At 37.0% G+C, this 18827-nt stretch overlaps 1 protein-coding gene across 1 annotated transcript in view; it reads right to left on the bottom strand.

Annotated features, from left to right (window-relative positions):
• The window catches only part of KIAA1033 (KIAA1033 ortholog), a 41946-nt gene that overhangs the window by 21746 nt on the left and 1373 nt on the right, over positions 1-18827 (bottom strand). Inside the window, exons 2-14 of the mRNA XM_009333062.1 lie at positions 14806-14991; positions 13668-13721; positions 13484-13549; positions 13273-13318; positions 10767-10834; positions 7635-7717; positions 6570-6612; positions 5940-6043; positions 5179-5299; positions 3512-3635; positions 3268-3395; positions 2401-2561; positions 401-527 (exon numbers count right to left, since the gene is read on the bottom strand). Coding sequence (XP_009331337.1) covers positions 401-527; positions 2401-2561; positions 3268-3395; positions 3512-3635; positions 5179-5299; positions 5940-6043; positions 6570-6612; positions 7635-7717; positions 10767-10834; positions 13273-13318; positions 13484-13549; positions 13668-13721; positions 14806-14991 — 1311 coding nt within the window. The remainder of the gene's footprint in view (positions 1-400; positions 528-2400; positions 2562-3267; positions 3396-3511; positions 3636-5178; positions 5300-5939; positions 6044-6569; positions 6613-7634; positions 7718-10766; positions 10835-13272; positions 13319-13483; positions 13550-13667; positions 13722-14805; positions 14992-18827) is intronic.

Here is an 18827-nt window from a genome sequence, read left to right as displayed (position 1 = left end):
CTGGAAGTATGCACTGTGCTAAATAAAACTAAATCAGACACTGGTTCAGTCCATCTTATGTACCTCATGACTGACTCAAAAGAAAAAAAAACCCAAAACCTTTACTACAGAGGAAGTGAAGCTTTCTTGATTTCCTAAGTCAAGAGAAAAATTCAAAATTTTAGCCACTGAATATTTGGTCAGATTCGCTTCCCACACACACCTTATGGAAGTATCTTTTACAGATTTACTTAAAAGAGTATCTACTGGGCATTTAAAGTTTTAGAAGAATGCCCACATTGTAAAATAACACACCAATGATCACAGAACCTCTGTGATTTCTTTTTATGTTCAACAAATTGCATCAAAACATCAGTTTGCTACATCATTTGCTGTATCACCACATTAAAAGACTGCACACCTGGATGAAGACATTGCAGTGGTTAGAAAGATATTCTGCAAACTTATCCACGCATTGCTCCTTTGACAAGATAGATTCCATTTTTGTCATCCACGAGCTCACCAAAACATAATATGACTGCATATCTCTGGAGAAGGAAACAAACAACGTTGCTCACTTCAAATGAGAAGAATGAGGATTTTCTTTTCTCTTTCCAAAGCTTAAATTCTTCCAAGGGAAAATATGTTAAATCTTCAGTCCCGAAAGTAATAACTCTCTGTTCCCAGAAGTATCAGAACCTCATACTCATTTACATTTTAATTCTGTATTGGTAAGGATTAGTCTGCCAATTAAATCTGTACAAACATACCCCAAAGAGTCAAAATCACCTACCTTTCAAGAGAACAAATAGCCATCTTAGCAGTACATATATTACACTTCTTTAAATTAAAACAGTAAATAAAACTGCTAGAAAATGCTTTTAAACACTAGACAAAAAAGTCCTACACTTATGTTAATTTTTTTATCCAAGTTTGAATTTTTTAGTGTTTATATAAATATTTTCATTACATCAATGCCAAAACTGGACTGCTCTTAAATAGCATAATTCTCCAGAAGTTAATCTTTTTTGATTACACAAGTTGTAATTAAATGTTTAAATAGAGTTCATTTTTAAAACTGCTATTTATTCCACGCTACAGAATTGTGACACTGCAATACTATTTATTGTAGCAGTTATAGCAGGAACGTATTCAAGTCATTGATTATGACATATAAAAATTACACTTTAAAGAGCACTCATATTTAAGGCAACAGCCCAATTATCAAAGGCAATGCAAGAACTCAGAAAAAAGTAAGAAAAAGTTACTGACAGAATTCAAATCAGCAGATGCAAAATCTGCATTGTATTACAATATCCTCAAAATGTCCATGAATACCCAGATCTTTTTCAACCTTTTCTTAATCTTAAGAGCTTCAAGACATGACTTTACCACTGCCTAAGACCAAAAGCAAAGCATCAGTGCTATTATGCTCCATCCAGGAATTAAAGCCCATGAAAGCACTCAGTCAGAGCTCTTGACTCTTCCTGTGGATGTAGGATGTAAACCAGGAAGAAGTGGATTAAACAGAAACAGGACAGTAGTGAAAATAATCTGCCAGAGGATCATGTAGGCATGGAGCTGCTTTTCCCCCTCCCCCCTCTTCTCCAACCCAGTTCTGCCAGCTTGTATTCAGGGTTGGAAGACAACCTGCAAAATATAAGTTTTTACTTCTATTCCACAGACCTCATTTTCCACCTTCTTGTTTTGGTCTGCAACACAAACAGAAATCTTAGCCCTGTTATCTCCCTATGGAGTGCAGCACACTTGTTCATAAGACTGACAACTAAAAAAAAAAAAAAACAAACAACCCCAAAAAAACCCACCTCATCTTTAAATGTATTTTAGAAAGAACTTAGAGAAGGAAGTGACCTGCAAAGTACATGCAGAGCACGAAAGAAGAGAAGCCTTTTCAAATATAGGTAATTTCAAAGACCATTAAACAAGCAATTAAAACAGTAATGAAAAAAGAAATACTTGCAAAGAAAGCATCATCACCAAGCAGAGAAAAAAACCCTTATAAGCCTACTAGCGACCTACCTCCATAAACACATAGAAAGCAGAGAGCCCTAATAGAAAACAGAGCAGCTCAGGTTACTAGACACTAGTTTAAAAAAAATGGAAATTGGAAGTATGTAAGTAAAAATAAGTGAAATAATCAAATATTTAGAACTGCCAGGAACTTTGTTATTTTGGTGACATAATACACATTTTTCTGAAAGCATGACATGAAAAAAGCTTTGTTTTGACCAACACTTTTTCAGCAACACTAACACACACATATTGCTGCAGTGAAATGGAAGAGTTGTTTAACACCGCTGAGCAACATTACACAACATGCTAGTACACTGAATGAAGAAACCCATGTGTTTATAAACTATTTGCCAAACATCACCATGAAGCAATATTTAGGAAGCATACTTGGTAAGTGACTGTGCCTTCTGCTGTAGAAAGTTCTCCCTTTGTGTTTTAACTGCATGAATACTTTTCTTGTCCAGAAGTTTGGCAGCAGCTGGTATTTTCTGAATCAGAAAGTTGTCAGCAAACCAGATAATGTTAGCAGTTAATGTGATGGCTGGTACCTGGGGGGGGGAAGAAAAAAGGGGGAAAAATACTACAAGTAGCAATAAACGTAAGTAACTACAACAAATACTATGCCACCATGAATGTTTCTTATGCCTGTCTCGAACCATAACACACAAATCATTTATTTCTGCATAACTACTTTCTACAAAGTATTACGTTCACATTAAAAAAAAAAAAGGTTTCTCCCCTAGAAGTCCACCAAGGACACCACAGGCAAAGTTATTATCATTCTCAGTGATTCTAAAGAGTGTTAGAGAATTTAATAATTTCTTAATACCACCTGATATGAAAAAGCCCCCATCACCTTTGGACTTACGAGGTCTTTCAAGATACATGTTTATAGCCAAAGTCAAAACCCAAAGCATTTATTGAGTCCCACAATACTCATAAAACTCAAACAATTTTTTGTCCTCAGTGCCACATTAATCTTGAGAAGAAACATTTTAATGGTAATTTCAAGTTATTTTACCTTGCTGCTAAGTGAGTGGGCAGGTTTTAGAGCATCTTTAAAAGAAAATGGCAGGGGGGGAAGAAATTACAATAAGTAGAAAAATCTTAATTCTGTTTTCTGGCTTGTTTTGGTAAATTGTGTGTTTTCTTTTCCCAAGTCTTTGCTATGCTATACAACTAAGAAAATTATCTACTTCATTACTGAAGATTTTTCCCCCCTTTTATTTATTGATAAAAGAATAAAGCATTCACCTTTTTACAGACATCCAACAATGACTTGTAAAATTTCTTGTCTATGGTCCGAAAAATCTGAAAATGCAGTACAAAGAGGCCACAGATGCCCACATACTTATCTCTCTGGTCAATTTCTGAAGGTTCACCTGCAGAAATACACCAAAAAAAAAAAAATCCTTTTTTTGAAGTCTACTCCCAGACAAACAATACAAACAATTTTAGAAACAGTGAAGCTGGCAAGAGAAGCATGAGCTTGCATTACCAAGTTTGGCTTCAACATTTGCAAAAGTTGTGCGAAGAGTATGAGCAAATTCTTCAGCAAACGTGCTGTTCTTCGACACTGACACTCCACCATTTACAGAATCAAACTGTTGCTCTATACAGGCCTGAGCAAAAAGGAAAAAAAAAAAGCATGATAATGCCATGAATTTTGAACCTTAAAAGAATACTGATTTTGCAAGAGAAGAATACTGCAAGAGCACATTGATTTATGTGGTATAGCACTAACCTGAAGTTAGTCTTAGACTTCACAACATACACATTTTTTAAAGTATAATTAAATTATTTGGTATAACAGAAAACATTAAAAACCTCTCTTATACCTAACGTTCAAAGAAACATTTTATTTACTTAACATTTCTGTTAAGGGGCATTTTTAAAGAAACCACATGATGTGCTAATGATAAGAAACTAGATGTATATTTGCATCATTACATTATAATATGTTACTAACTGTCCATTAACTACACAAAATTATCATGCAAGTCGCTTGTAGGATGTGGTTCATGAACTTGTAGCATAAAACCCCCACACCACTGGTGGTTGTTTAAAAAAAAATTGCCAAAAGCCACACATTAGTAAAAAAAAAAAGAAAAAAAAAAATAGAGACACACTTCAGATTTTCTGAAGATATTAGAAAAGTCTTTAATGGAATTGTATATAAGAATATTTTTCATGTATTTTTGTTAGGAAGGGGTGTTGGCAGGACAGGAGGGGAAACACCCTGAATGAATACCAGAGAAATCCTACCGATGTCTCAAACATATAATGACATCTTTGTACTAATGCAACATTAGAGAAATATAGATGAAACATGGATAGCTGGTAGCAGCGTCCTTTGAAAGAATAAGCCAAATTGTGTTTAATTATTTATTTACAATTTCCTTTTTGGAGGCTTTTACAGAACAAAACCTTCTTCCCTATGCCATTTAAGATGTAACAGTAAGAACTGAGCAACAGTCCTGTTCAATTGACTCTGCTGTGACCAGATTAAGCAACGCTATCCTCTGCCCACCATGCCACAACATCCGATTTCAGTGTCTCAAATACACACTTTTCTAAAAAAAGATGGCTTCTTGTATGAATACATTTAAATTAACTATATTGAAAAAGTAATAATCCTTCTCATCCACCTGTACACTTGCATGTTTTGGGGGTATACACCACTGAAGTGGTACCCCATGACAGCTACCTGTCTCTTATGCTAGGAATGAGACAAAATACATGAAAATATGTTGTGTGACCTTTTGTTAAGATTACTGAGGAGACTTTAACCTGCAACTAAAATAAAGTGGACCTATGCTATATAAGCCTGACCACTATTAAAATCTCTGGTGAAAAAGAGACTCCCTGATAAAACACAGTCTCAATGCCAAGTTGTCTGCGTTTCTTTAATTCTGCAAAACAGTAAGCATTAACTGCTACTATTCAAAGCCTGGCACAGTTCTAGCATATGAGAAGAGCAAAGAAGGATCTTACAATAGAGCCTTTTTTTTTTTTTTCCCCATGCACAGATGCAAGAGCCAAATTCACACATCACTGTACCCGAAACAAAACAAAATAAAAACAAACTCACAAAACATTCTAAAAAGAGTCTGGCTTTAATGTAATAGTTTCCCCTATCATACTGGGGAACATTAATTTCATTACCTGAAATATCATTCCATCAAGCAACTGGCATTCCAGTTTTAACAGCAGCTTTTCAAATGGCTTCAGTTTATCTTCTTGTATCCCAAACTTAGAAGGGTTGTGATGGACAGACTTTAGCAGCCTGTAAGGAGTAGGTGTGGAACACATACATACAAACACAATTAAAACATGCTAACAGTTTAATCATATCCTGTACTATTTTGAGAATAGGTTTTAATTGCTTACATCTGTGTCCAGCAGCAACTCCAAAATTAAAAAACAAAACCAAAAACCTACTAGGTCTTCATAAGCCATATGCATTTGAGTAACTCCCATTTATTTAGTTTTTCAATGAAATGGTTATTATTCCACTAATTTAACAACCTTTATAATTGTCGACTCTCAGCTTTTACTTAAGATAGCGTTCTTACTTAAATCTGTATGCCCATCCCCATGATCAATATGGATAGGGATAGTCTTAGATCAGTTCTGTACAAAATTAGATTTGTTACTGAATATATTTTAAACCCCACCAACCATAACTCTGTTTGTCAAGATGCTTACCGTGTATTGTAAATGTAACATTCAGCACTTTAAAAACTTACTGGTGCTGTTAGAAGGACAAAGTGGGAGCTTAGCCCTGCTCTTCATTGAGATTTCTGGAAAACTCTCAGGGCTACCAAAATCCATGTTCCCACACTAATTTTCTTGGAACAAAGCCACACGCACATGCTTTTATCTTTTATGTTGTGGGAGCATTTTTCACACCTTCAGAGACACACCTCTTATACATGGTCCAGTGATCTTTCAGAGTGGCATGATTGTCAATTATTTCATCCAGAGTGATTAATACTGTGAGCAACTCTCCCAGATGCTCGTACATTGCCTGTTTAAAAAACAAACAAACAAAAAACCACACAAAAAAAAACAGGACAGGACTGTAGTTATTGAAAAGTTTATTGTAGTCATGGATGGCATATAAAGTTTCAGTTCCTTTCAAAATATTATCAGCCAACAAGACATCAGCTAGAGAGTTAAATCAGATTTCTTGGTTTGTTATCTTAAAGATTTAGTATTTCTTATAGTGACACAAGGAACACTAGAGTTCACTGATCTATTTCGACATTGAAGGTAGAATTTTTAAAATTGTCTACATGCAGAAGCACATATTGCACACAATACAGGAGCGTGCAAACACTTTTCAGCTAAGAAAGCTAGAATATGACAGACATGGCGATACCAGCCCTTTCCACATAAAGGCCAGAAAAAGCTGATTAACAAAATAAAACCTTTGAAGGCAATTACAGATTGAAAGCTGTACTTGAAACTCACTTTCTTGCTGCTCTTCTCAGGATTAATAATCAAGACATACATATATTAACATAAGCAAAAGGGCTCCAAATCATTCCCACCTGAAAATGAACTCCAGATGTTTCTATAATTTTAGGTGCATTCCTGTAAATAAAAAAAATTAATGCCTTTTTAGTCCTTAGAACAGAACATATTTATCAATTCTGTATCACGGTGTGTTCTTTGTTTCTTGGGGTACATTTTTCTTCATTAACATAGTAACTTCAGAAAACAAAAGAACCTCAAAATTTGATTAAAAGGATATGCTATGTGAAATCTGTGTGCTATGATCAAAGTTAATATTGCATTTTTGAATGTACATCATGAGACTGGCTCAAACCACTGATTTCATTCAGTGCACGTGTATATTGGCAATTCCCAATTCAGTTATGCTAACAGCAAGTAGCCTTGATACATACAGCCTTGTGGCCCAAAAGTACAAAATCACTTCATGTGTTTAATCAAGCCACATCCAAGCTACACATGCAGCCTTGTTCATTCAGCACCATACAGAAAGTCTACCTTGTGCTACAATGTAAGACAAAAATGAAAAGAAACAAATAAAACTGAGAAGAATGATGCTATCCTATTGGGGGCGGGGGAAGGATCAAGAGCCCTGCAGTTATATTCAGAGCTAAACCCAACAATTCTATTCAGAGCTAAACTCCGAATGCTAGCCGAAACCATGGTTATTCTGTGAGGAATATGTACCATATTTATTTACATATTTGAAACAGACTGAAGTGATCTAATTTTCAAGCTTCTGAAGCTACTGGCATCCACTGTATCAGTCAACAGAAGGACTCTCTCAAACAGAACAAGGATGAAAGAGTAGTAAGACAATCTCTTAATCATAAAGACTAAGTGCCTCTGAAGCATCAATTCTATCAAAAAAGAGGCAAAAAAATAAAATTCTTGTATCTCATTATATAAAAGCACCACCTTTTCTGAAAATAAAACAAATCCACTTTTGTAACGGCTTATGAAGCCCAAACTTGCACAGCAAAGCACTCTCGATATCCCTAGACAACAATATTCCAAAAATGACCATGCCTTAGGCAGAACATTCATATTTTATACATTTGTCTAAGTACATAAAACAATATAGCATTTTAGGGAATAATTACTTGTTGCTGGTATAGAGAACAGCCAACTGATGCACTACATTCACCACCACTTCGTAACATCGGGTAACAAAGCAAGACAGCTCCTGAAATACAAGAAAATAAAATGCATATATATGTATAGACCCTCCTCATACACAAGTTGTCATTACTTCCAAAACACTGAACATAAACCACTGAACTCGCAGCCCAAGCTCCAACTACATTCCTAATCCAAGTCAGTAGACAGACCTACAGCAGGATGAAAAACACCCTAGTAACTAACAGCTCTGAAAAAGGATCTGGGACTAAGCTAAGAAGTTACTGAACACAAGCTCCCAGTACAAATCGGACTATAAGGGACCAATATGCACTTTGGACACAAAGAAAAGCATAATAAGGAAAACAGAAGTGATTTCACACTTGCATATGGCTTTGACAATCTAGATACTAAAATACCAGAATTGATACCCAAGGCCACATTTTAAAAAGGATATTGGTTCTTTAAAGAAGGTACAGAGAAGAGTCACCATAACAGGTTCAATGTACTTTAATTATCTTGCTGTAAGAGTTTTCAAGAGTTCAATTTATCAAAGACAGTAAGAAGTGACTTGACAACAATGCCCAAGTACCTTAAGAGAGAATATCCCTGATGGGAAAACGCACAGCCTTTGCTATTAGACTCAAGAGTCGCACTCTGCGAGCTGGTGATAGCTGAATTCAAATTAGAAATTAACACAGAAGCCTGTATCTACTGTAAGAGTGACTAGTCACAGAATACTGCTTTCAAAAAAAGAAAACAATGTCTTTGAGAGGTATGTTTGACTAACACAGAACTTAAGCTCAGTTATATAGTACAAAACAAGTAAGAACAGGTCAACCCCAACCACATAAAGGACTATTTTAATTTCTATAACGGATTTTAACAAGGCATTCCTTGAGCAATGGGATAAATGAATCCGAGTTTCCCTTAACTGCAATAATATTTTCTCATGAATGCATCCTATTATCCCATCAGGGAAAAGTCAGCCTGTGATGAGTCTAGTCAGTCAGGACACAGATGGCTTCAGAGCAGACAGCCCACACTGGCTAACCAGCCAGCCTGCCGTTCCTGCCAGAAGACTGGCTAACAGCTGAATTCTGTCTTCCTCTCCATCAAAAATAGATCTTATTTGGGCTTCTGCCTTCTATTAGTCACCAGTTTTCACAAAACATAAAAGTGTTGTTACTTCTTATACTTGTATTGCTCTATCAAATACAGCCAAAACAAGCCAATGGATTCCAAAGGAATGGATTAATAGACACCTGAGGTCATGTTTCCTGAGGAAGGAGCACCAGCTGCCATTTTAGAACTTCCAGGAAATAGTCCAATTTAACAGCACATGCATATTAGCAGCTACATAATACAGATGAGATTATAATTTTATCAGAGTTCTTCAAATACACTGTCTTCTACAGGATCAAGAGTACCTAACTAGTGTTTCACAGCATTATTTTGATAATTAAAAAAAAAAAAAAGTTTTGATATAGCAAATTTGCAGCTATTACATCTAGTTAATCAAGAAATCCTGAACTCAGAAGAGCAAATAAACCAATACGTGGACATTGGCTCTATGAAAGCAACATTTCACCTCTTTTGTCATCTTCATTCATCTTTTCACACTGCCCTTGGGGATATGCTTATAACATTGACCAGAACAGCATTTCCCAGTCTATGGATATAGACCACTACTGAGTGGATTTACAGGAACACAACAGTTGAAAAAGAACAAACTCAATAAGGAAAAAGTCTTCCTCATAGCTTTACCCAAAGCAATGTACACCTGTTCGCACTGTAATCTTCCCTTCAGGGCAACATCCTGCATCTCCCTTCTTTCCCAAGTTGCTCAACAATCAGCAAGCCACCATAGCATACATACAAAGTGGGCTCACAAGCAATACTGCTATACTTTTGTGTAGTGTTTACCCTATGAATATACAGATCAGCATATACCCCACAAATAAACATAAACCTGTTCTACAGAGTGGGTTTGCAATGCTCATAGATATCCAGACAGGCAGTCACCCTGCTCTCAACTTCCACCTGGACAGAGCATCCTGGCAGGAAAAAACAAACAAAAACTGGAAAAACACAAGTGTACAGTAGCCCCATTTCAGAGCTACTAAAAGGTCTCTCAAACATCTGCTCAGAAAGAAACAGAGGATGAAGGAAGAAACTGACAAAAGTTGATAGAACAAAATTTTGAAAAATGGGGGAACCCCCCCCCAAAGATACCCTAACAACTAACTGCACTCGGGCACGGTAAGAGAGGTTGAGAAACAACTTCCTATAGCATTCAACCTGTTATGACTCAGTAAATGACTCCTGCCATGCTAGTATACAGCAACAACAGGAATTTTAACATTTGTTAAACTAGAATCTGTTTAAACATTCTGGAAGCTTCCTGTATATTCTCTATTTCAACATAGGTATTTCATTACAAGCAATATTGCGTAAAAATAGAAAAATTTTTGGGAACAGGACAGTCACTTAAGCTATACTGAAGACAAAAAAATTCCACAGTAGACTGAAACCCAAGAGCACAGGAAATCCTCAGAAGAAACACAGATCCTGTTTTCATGCAAAGGGCCCTGATAACAACCAAACTGTATAAGAAATGAGTGTTCTTCCCTGAAAGTTTGAGCGAGGCACAAGCAATTTTTTCCAGGTACATGTTTTAATTTTACTTTCTTCTATCAGCTAAAAAAAGTGTATAAACAATTAATCCATTTCCAATGTTCAATGAAAACTAAAACTTATTAATCAATACCATAAAAATAGGTATCTAACTTTACCATCAAATTAAACAACCTCAATTTATCTTCTCTTACTGAAATTTTAAGTAAATTCTAATTTCTTTGAACAATGATTACACAAACTGTAATTTCTTCTCTCATTAGGCTTCCAGAGTTTTAGACAAGTATAAAAAAAACAAAACAACGTGTGATACATCAGCTGGTTGTGACAGGTCTGCAGGCAAAACATAGTAAGGTATCAAATAACTTGCAACTTTCAGCAAGTTGCAAGCAGGATACTGCGGACTGTTAAATCCACTTTACAAGTAAAATTAAGATTATAATTGCTGTCAAAAAAAAAAAAATCAAAACATACTCTACCTGCAAGAAAGAAACAAATCTTCCCATCTGTATTTGGCAATCTCCCTCCACCATGCTAGAATCTGTGGCTTGAAAGACAAATATTTGTCACTACTTCCAAAAGCCTGTGTTAGACCTGTTAAAATAACATTGAAGCTTGCCCTCCAAGCCATTTGTTTGTCATACAAGTGGAGCGCACTATTATAAGCATACTGACAGAGCCTTAAAAACTTTTAATTTTGGTTTCCTAAGCTGGACTTATTTTTGAAGTTTCTTTCTCATTAAAAATTACATTGTTTATAAGTTAGACACAAAGCAGGAAAAAAGTCTCCATCACCTGAAAGAAAATAATTTGAAACATAATTCTTTAAGGGCATATATATTACGTAACTTAATATAAAAGTTTCCATTTTAAAAAGTTGGTATGAAGTCATTAGGTATTTATATTGCAAGGAACATCCTTGGTAGTTATTTACTGAAAGAATATACTACATCTTTAATCAGAAGAAAAAGCTGTGTAGCATACAATTTTCTCAAGAAATCGATTTTCTTTTTCCTACATATCATCCTGCACAAAAGAACGGGCTCATCACCATAGCTTCAAAGCATTACCTGTATGACAACATACACCAACACGATACTATGAAATACAATAATTACATCACCAATGCCAAACTGTTTCAGTCAGTTGGAGCAGTTGTAATTCTACCTGACAAAATACAGTCTTTTTAACGTGATGACAGATTAACGCTCTAGACTTGAGATTTTTCTATTGGGCCACTCTGAGCAAAAATGGCTTACAATTGCAAGTTTACCTGCATAAGAAATGCAGGTCTTATTACTTCATAAAGTATGTTATTCTAGAGCAGTCACCAGAGATTAAAGTAGTCTCCATACTTCTGTAAGATGGAGTTCTGGGACAAGATTCTAAGTCTTGCATGCTTCCCCTTTACACATTTTATGTAACCTTTACTCTGTTTAGTGTATATCCCCAAAAAACCCCAATTCAACTAACTTTTTCAAGTTCCTAGACTAGCCCTAGCCACTCCAAGGACAAGATGAAAAAATAAAGTTTCTGTATAAAGAAGGAAAAGGCCAGCAGAGTATTTGTTTAAATTTCAACCATCCTTGAGCCAGTAACTTTGCCAGCTGTTTTAAGTAAGCCAGCTTGCTGTTATCAAAGTAGATGCTAAAAGGAGGGATATGGAAGTGCAGAACATGATTTCTGCATCCCCACCTAACCGACAGAAGGCTGACCTCTCAGTTCCTGCCATACTCAAGCATTCCCTGCAGAACACCCATCAGGAACAAACTGCTGCTGTAATATGTTAATCTGCAACAGTTTGACTTTTTTCATGCTGGAGACACGGAGAAGTTTTGAGGGATCCCCTGGTATCATTTTGGCAGCACATCACTTTCTTTTAAGATATTTGAAACCATGTCTTATAAGAAGTGAGGATCTGCTAAGAAAAAAACCCAAACAAAAAAAATCAAAAGACTTTTTCATGTTCCTTAACTGAACCACAACAGTCATCTTACATAGCATCTAAAAGAATGATAAACAGTCCCTATCTCAAAGATTTCACATTCCCCAGTACTTCTGTCACAGTCAAGGCTCTTGAAAAGCTTTTTAAAAAGACCTTTTTACTACTTTTCCCTTTCTCTCAAATTTCTGAAATAGAAAACAAAGTTAGGTGACATGTCTCTAAATCAACTCATTAATATATTCAGTCCTCGGGACCAAGATCTGTGCTTATTCCCAGACTAGCATCCTTTAAGGTGGAAGCTTAAGACCAACCCTTCCAAGGAGTTACTAGTTTAACTCCAAGACAAAAAGCAGCTTTAACCTAAAGCAGGGTCTCATGATTTGTCAACTGAATTGACTTACAATCACTTATGCCCCTCTATTATGTCATAGTCTAAATAGCAGTACAAGTACTATTACCTGCACTTGAAGAGCAGATGACATTAACACACTGCAACTTCTCTTGGAACAACTACGATTGCGTAAGTAGAGTAGGCAGGACTTGGTCCAAGTTATTTATTAATGGTTTCATTGTTCTATTACAATCAAATTACAGATTTATTGTTATACTACAACCAATGTAAAATCTAGCCCAATAGGAAATAAGTTGGTTTAGGGTGTGTTCACACGTGAAAACTAGGTTTTCAATGCCATACTTTGAAAAACAGCTGCTACAGTATATAAGCTCAGGTTTCCATATGTTATACATTCAATACAACCTCAACAGCCCATACTCCCTATTTCTCATGTAAATAAGACTGCAACAAAACATTCTGTTAATGTAACAGATAAATCTTACTGTTATCTTAAGCTAACTCGGGACAGTTACAAGACACTAACATAGATCACTATAACCTCAAAGTCCATTATTTGGTGTTCGTCAGTCAAAGATACAGAGAAAGCATGTATCCGTACTATAAAATTACACTTACTGTAGCATTTAACATAACCTGAAACAATAACGTAGAACTACAAACTTTTACAGTAAAGGGAGCTACTTACCTCCTTCTCCATAAAACAAGAGGCCATTATAAAATTTAGTTTCTGCCTAACAACAAAAGCAGAAATGTTTTTTAATAAATAGGATATATGTAATCATGCTTTAAAAATTATTTAGACATTATATTCTTTACTGCTAAAGAATAAATTTATATATCAGCTTGCCAATCTGCAAACATTTTCATACACAGTAATAAGAGTCAGCCGAATTTACCTCATATTTTAACTTCTTGATTTCACAGCAAAGGGCAGCATACACAGTTATTACTTTGTTTAGAACCTAGACTCGAAGGGGAAAAAACCACACAGATTACAGATAAGACTCATGTTTAGAGAGCTTGGTTTTAGCTAGAATAACTCTTTTATATTTTTTTTTCTTGTAAGCATAAAGTGTTTACCTTGTTTTCTGTCTTTATGAGCTCCAGTAGGGAGGACTGTTCATAAGGCAAAAGCTAAAATAAAAAAAAAAAACAAAACAAACCCACCAAAACCAAACAAACAACTTTAGAAAATGTTGGTCAAAAATACATTTACCCAACTAAGTCATTTTTTCCCCCCAGTTTAATCTCAAATAAGCTCAGTAATCAGAGAGCAATAATTGCATATTACTGGCAACCTACGCTGCAGGAAACCTTCGCTCTTCACATTTACATGGAAATACCCTTCCTTTCACTCTAGGCAGAAAGGCAAATAACTAGCTATACTATATAGCATTTACTACAATTTACTTACAAAACTTGGAAAGCAAAAGCATGGTCACTATGATGTATGTAGAAAAAACAGCTCAGGAAACCTAAAACATGAATTAAGGATCCCAAATGCAGGAAATAGGATGCATAATGTATACGTGTATGCAGACACTGACATTTTGTACTGAAGTCAGCCATTATATCGACCAGTTCATATACATCCAGCACTGTGCTGGCCCTACGCATAATTTATTCAAATTATTCAGACAGATGATTACTTCAGCGCATCTTTAGCACAGACAAGTTCCATATGGTAACCAAAGTGTTTTTAAATGATGTCTGCAAATTCAGTGAAGAGGAAAAACAGAAATGCTCCACAGAAGACGGAGAACTCATGACCAAGGAAATAGCCACCTCTGGAGGACAGAAAATACTGTACCAAGGCCATTAAGTCAAAACACCACTATAAATACACACACAGTTCGCTCTGCAGTTATACAAGTATTAGTGAGCTTTTCTGGAACCCCAACCCCCAGATAAAAACACCAACACCCACAGGGAAGAAGTTTGCTGGAATTAGGCTTCCCAACACATGAAGAACTATAAATTCACTTAACTTCCACTAGTATCCAAAAGACTGGAAAAGAATAATATGAAAACATCTTCTCTTATGATGTGCACCAATTTACTAATTACTTGATAATTCACATAGTACTGGATAGGTTTCTCAAACACAAAACTCAAAATTTTAAGAGCACAAATGCATCAAGCTTTTACTTCTCAGGTTTTGAAGGGAAGGAGGAACTAGGAAAATAACAGTTGCAATGCATATTAAATATATGAAGACCTTTAATGCAATGGGATCAAGACTGAAGTCCCAAACATCTCCAACAGAGTCATCCAAAGCATCTTCAATTCTCTTCAGCTGAGACGTATACTCCTCAAGAAATTTTCCGTAATTCTTCAACTGCACTTCAGCATGAATTTCTGAGAATTGATAACATTTGTACAGTTTTATAGACTGTTCAGTAAACTGCAATATCAAAAATTTTATAAAAAATATTTACTGTTGCTATTTAGCTTGTAGTACTGTATTCTTCATCTTGCTGCAGCATTTGTCCTTAGTACAACTGCATCTTTAATACAAAGTTCTTATTTGTTTAAAAACAATCATACAACTCAGTGTCAGTTTAGAATAAATCCAAATACTACCTAAAGAATATCAAGCATCTAAGAGGTTTGCAGAAAATTATTTTTAGAATTTACATATATTTTCAAACTGAGATGTTAACAAACCTAACAATCACATCAAGATGCTGAGCAAAGAAACGACTGTAGAAATTGTAACATGGCAGGTGATTCTACCCATCGGCTGAACCAGTACATACGCAACTATATTAGAACTTTGAGGCAATGGGTCTAATCATTTCGGCCTGAGTAGCAGTTGCATTAGTAGCAATCCCCCTTCCACTCTCCCCCAGCTACCTCTCAGTGAGTCATCTGGGCATTACATAGTAAGTTTTTGGCTTTCAATCATTCCTCCTACTTGCAAATTCACCTTCTTCAAGCAGAACTTTTCTTCTGCTTAGCACCTGGACTTTGAAATGCACAGCTGTCCTGTTAACTGCTAGGGGCAAGTAGGCTGTTATGTTCAAAAGGTAACATTCAGCTGGTCAAGCACCAAGAATAGTGGCATTAATTAACAAAGTAAGTCTAAAGACAATTGGTCCACAAAAGTTTCGTTCACTCAATCCTGATCTTCTTTTCTTCCCACATCAAGACACTCCCCCTTCCTCTCCAAATTATATACAAGTACTGACTTAGTTGCATAATCTGAACTACGGAATGAATGATTACAGCTCAAGGCTTCTATGGTCAGTAAGGAAGTACAATCCTTTTTCATGTGAAGACTGAAGTGTCTTCCCCATAATTAGATAACAAATCCAATAGCTTGTGATCTTCTGCTATTTGTTGAAAATAGGATTATCTAAAAAAATTAGAGAATGTAAGTCAGCTGAACAACTGAACTTTTCCTAAATAAGAATTCAACTCTCACATAGCTTTATACGTGCCTTTTTCACATTTCAGCAAGTAGGCTGCTCTTGAAAGTGAAAAAATGTATATTCTTTCATTCTGCATGTTTAACCTCTTACTCATCCATGTTGCCAATAACTGAGTCAAATGGTAGTTCACAGCTACTTCAATGGGAGAGCACTGCTGAATCAATTATCACTTAGACATTTTTTGGAGAAAGAAAATATTTGACTGAGACACTGCACCAGGCATAAGGGAAGGAATGGATAAGGACAAATTAATAAGGAAAAGATGAGAAGCACTATGCACAGGAAGGTTGAGACTGAGAAGGAGTAATGACTGCAGTGAAGTCCTGAACTAATTCTAAGCTACTACTTTGAAGCCAGCAGCAATGCCAACCATAAGGGCACATGGACTGCAAAGTCTATCCAAGAAGCACAGTAAACTCTCCCACACTAAGTTCTGCATTAGTGCCATTGGGTTCTACCTGTACCTGCAGCCTAGACAGAGCACAGGCACTGTCAAAATAGGGAGACTGAATTTCATGTAAACAGGTAAGAAGCAAGTGAACAAAAAACTCTCTATCAACAGTATGCACTCCAGACACTGATGTGCAGCCCTTGAGTTGTAGTTGTATCATCATATTATTCTATTCCATCAAATTCATCTCATCTTTCAGGTTCCTTCCAGTGCATCTTCTGGAAGCTCTGCTGCAAAAAACCAATAAAACTCTGATTGATGCAGAGCCCTGCAGAACAGAGTTTAACTAGCCACCATGTCAGCTTCAGTACTTTACTGCTAGAAAATGTGGGGTATGGAGACTTATTATTATAGAGGTATGCTGCGGTATTCCCCCAATCCCACCTCCTCCCTTTGCACAAAAGACAAACTAAGAGCAGAGAAACTGACAGAGATATTGGGGCTTTATAGGAAGAACAGAAAAAGCTTCCCAGTCATACAAGAGCAGGAAATTGGCACTGCTGTTCAAATCAATTCCCTATGGAACAGGCAGCATTTCTCAAACAAAATCTCGCAGCAGCGCTCTGCTAGAGACCCACAAACTGTCACCTTTCCAGCAGCCAAATGATGGATTTGAACAGTGCTATAGCTCAACATAACTGATATTTAATTATCATAACTGATACTTAACTATTGATAGCCACCAATTTGTCGCCTTGTACTGATCATATATAAAATAAGAGACAGGTGTGAATAATTTCTCACTATTTTAGAGAGACAAGAGAGTGAAAGCTATCAGTTAGCCAGAGATAGGCAGAGTTGAACTGATTAAAAAATTACTTGGAAATGGGGGAAGTTTTTAAGATGCAGAGAAATTTTCCTAAATAGACTGGCTCACATGGAGAAAGAAAAAGAAATCACAGAAAGCAGGTATTTTCTTCTTCTTCAGAGCAGCAGACATACTTGATAAGGTATAATCTGTTTACAGTAAAGTTTGATTTAGTTTCTCCTCAGGTGGTAAAATGAAAGCATTACAACTGGAACAAAGCGAGAGATGTACTCAGCAGTACAGATCCCCCAACTTAATCTTATCTTCTTCCATAAAATCAGCAATATCAATATTCAACGGACTTATTGCCACAGCAGGACTTGCAAGTGCTATGTCCATATCTAGGAAAGAGATGCAACAAACTAGACTCTTAGTATCTTGTGTCCTCAGTTGAGGACATTATAATTGCTAAAGGTTAGTGATATAGGTATAAAGTGAAAGTAGACAACAACAACAAAAAATGTGTTCAAGTCACAGGATTTTTCTTTGGCTTTTCTCTAGGAGAATGCCGTGTGCTGTTCTCAGCGGAAGATCAGCCCATTTGTTCACCGTCAAGATGGTGGCGATGGAGCATATTATGTCATGTCAAGTCCTCCCAGCTGCACTTCATGTCACGGTCAAACTAGCAGAGATCTGGCATTTTGAGTAAAAGCTACATTTTTCCATTCCACAGCTAGAGAACTGGTAAAAACCTCAGCTCAGGACACTTCAGTTTCCACTGAAATCCCGATTAAATGAATATGGCATAAACGGTATCATCCCTTGGGATAACATTATATGTGAAACAGTTGGTCCATGCATGACATATTTTCACAGCAACACCTGGTGTAATTAATTTGGCACAGTTCAATTTACAGTGTGTATTACAGTGTGACAACCATATACGTTCCCTGTTTAGAAAGTAGGTCACCTCCACAGGCCGAGAACGACATGGATTTTGACGGGCACGCAAACCCGCTGTCAAAGACTTAAGCATGACAAGGTCTTATTTAATTATTTTTTAAAGGTGAAACCGCAAGTGACTGCCTAACTCCACGCCAGAAAGCTTCTTCCAACGGAAGCTGCATACAACTAACTTATCTCGGTATGACTTCTCTGGCTAACCGAGGAAGCAACTGCAAAAATTTGTGAGCCACAAGAAATGATCGGGAAGGAAAGAAACACCATCCCCACGACAAGCGTCTGTTCCTCCTGCTCGGTTCGTGCAAGAAAAAAAAGTCACGCAAGCCTGCCTGCCCCCTCCCTGCCACGCCGGGGCCACTGGAGACGACGCCCCAGAGGGGGTAAAGGATGACGGGTTGGAAAAGCCGCTCTCCCACCCCAAACAACCTCCGACAACTGCGGAGAGGGCGGTGGGAGGAAAAAAGGTCACCGCGACAGCCCACCCCCGCAGGCCCGACCGGAGGAGGAGCAGCACTCGGCTGGCGGCCGGGGGAAGAGGCGCGGCGAGCGCCCGGCTCCCCGCACAGGGCAGGGTCCGTGAGGGAAGCTGGGGAGGGTGACCCACGACTGCTTCCTCCCCCCTCCCCCCCCCGCCCCCAGCGGGG

Source organism: Pygoscelis adeliae, unplaced genomic scaffold (assembly GCF_000699105.1).
Source record: "Pygoscelis adeliae isolate BGI_AS28 unplaced genomic scaffold, ASM69910v1 Scaffold38, whole genome shotgun sequence".
Taxonomy (NCBI): domain Eukaryota; kingdom Metazoa; phylum Chordata; class Aves; order Sphenisciformes; family Spheniscidae; genus Pygoscelis; species Pygoscelis adeliae.
This window is presented reverse-complemented; position numbering and strand designations above follow the sequence as displayed.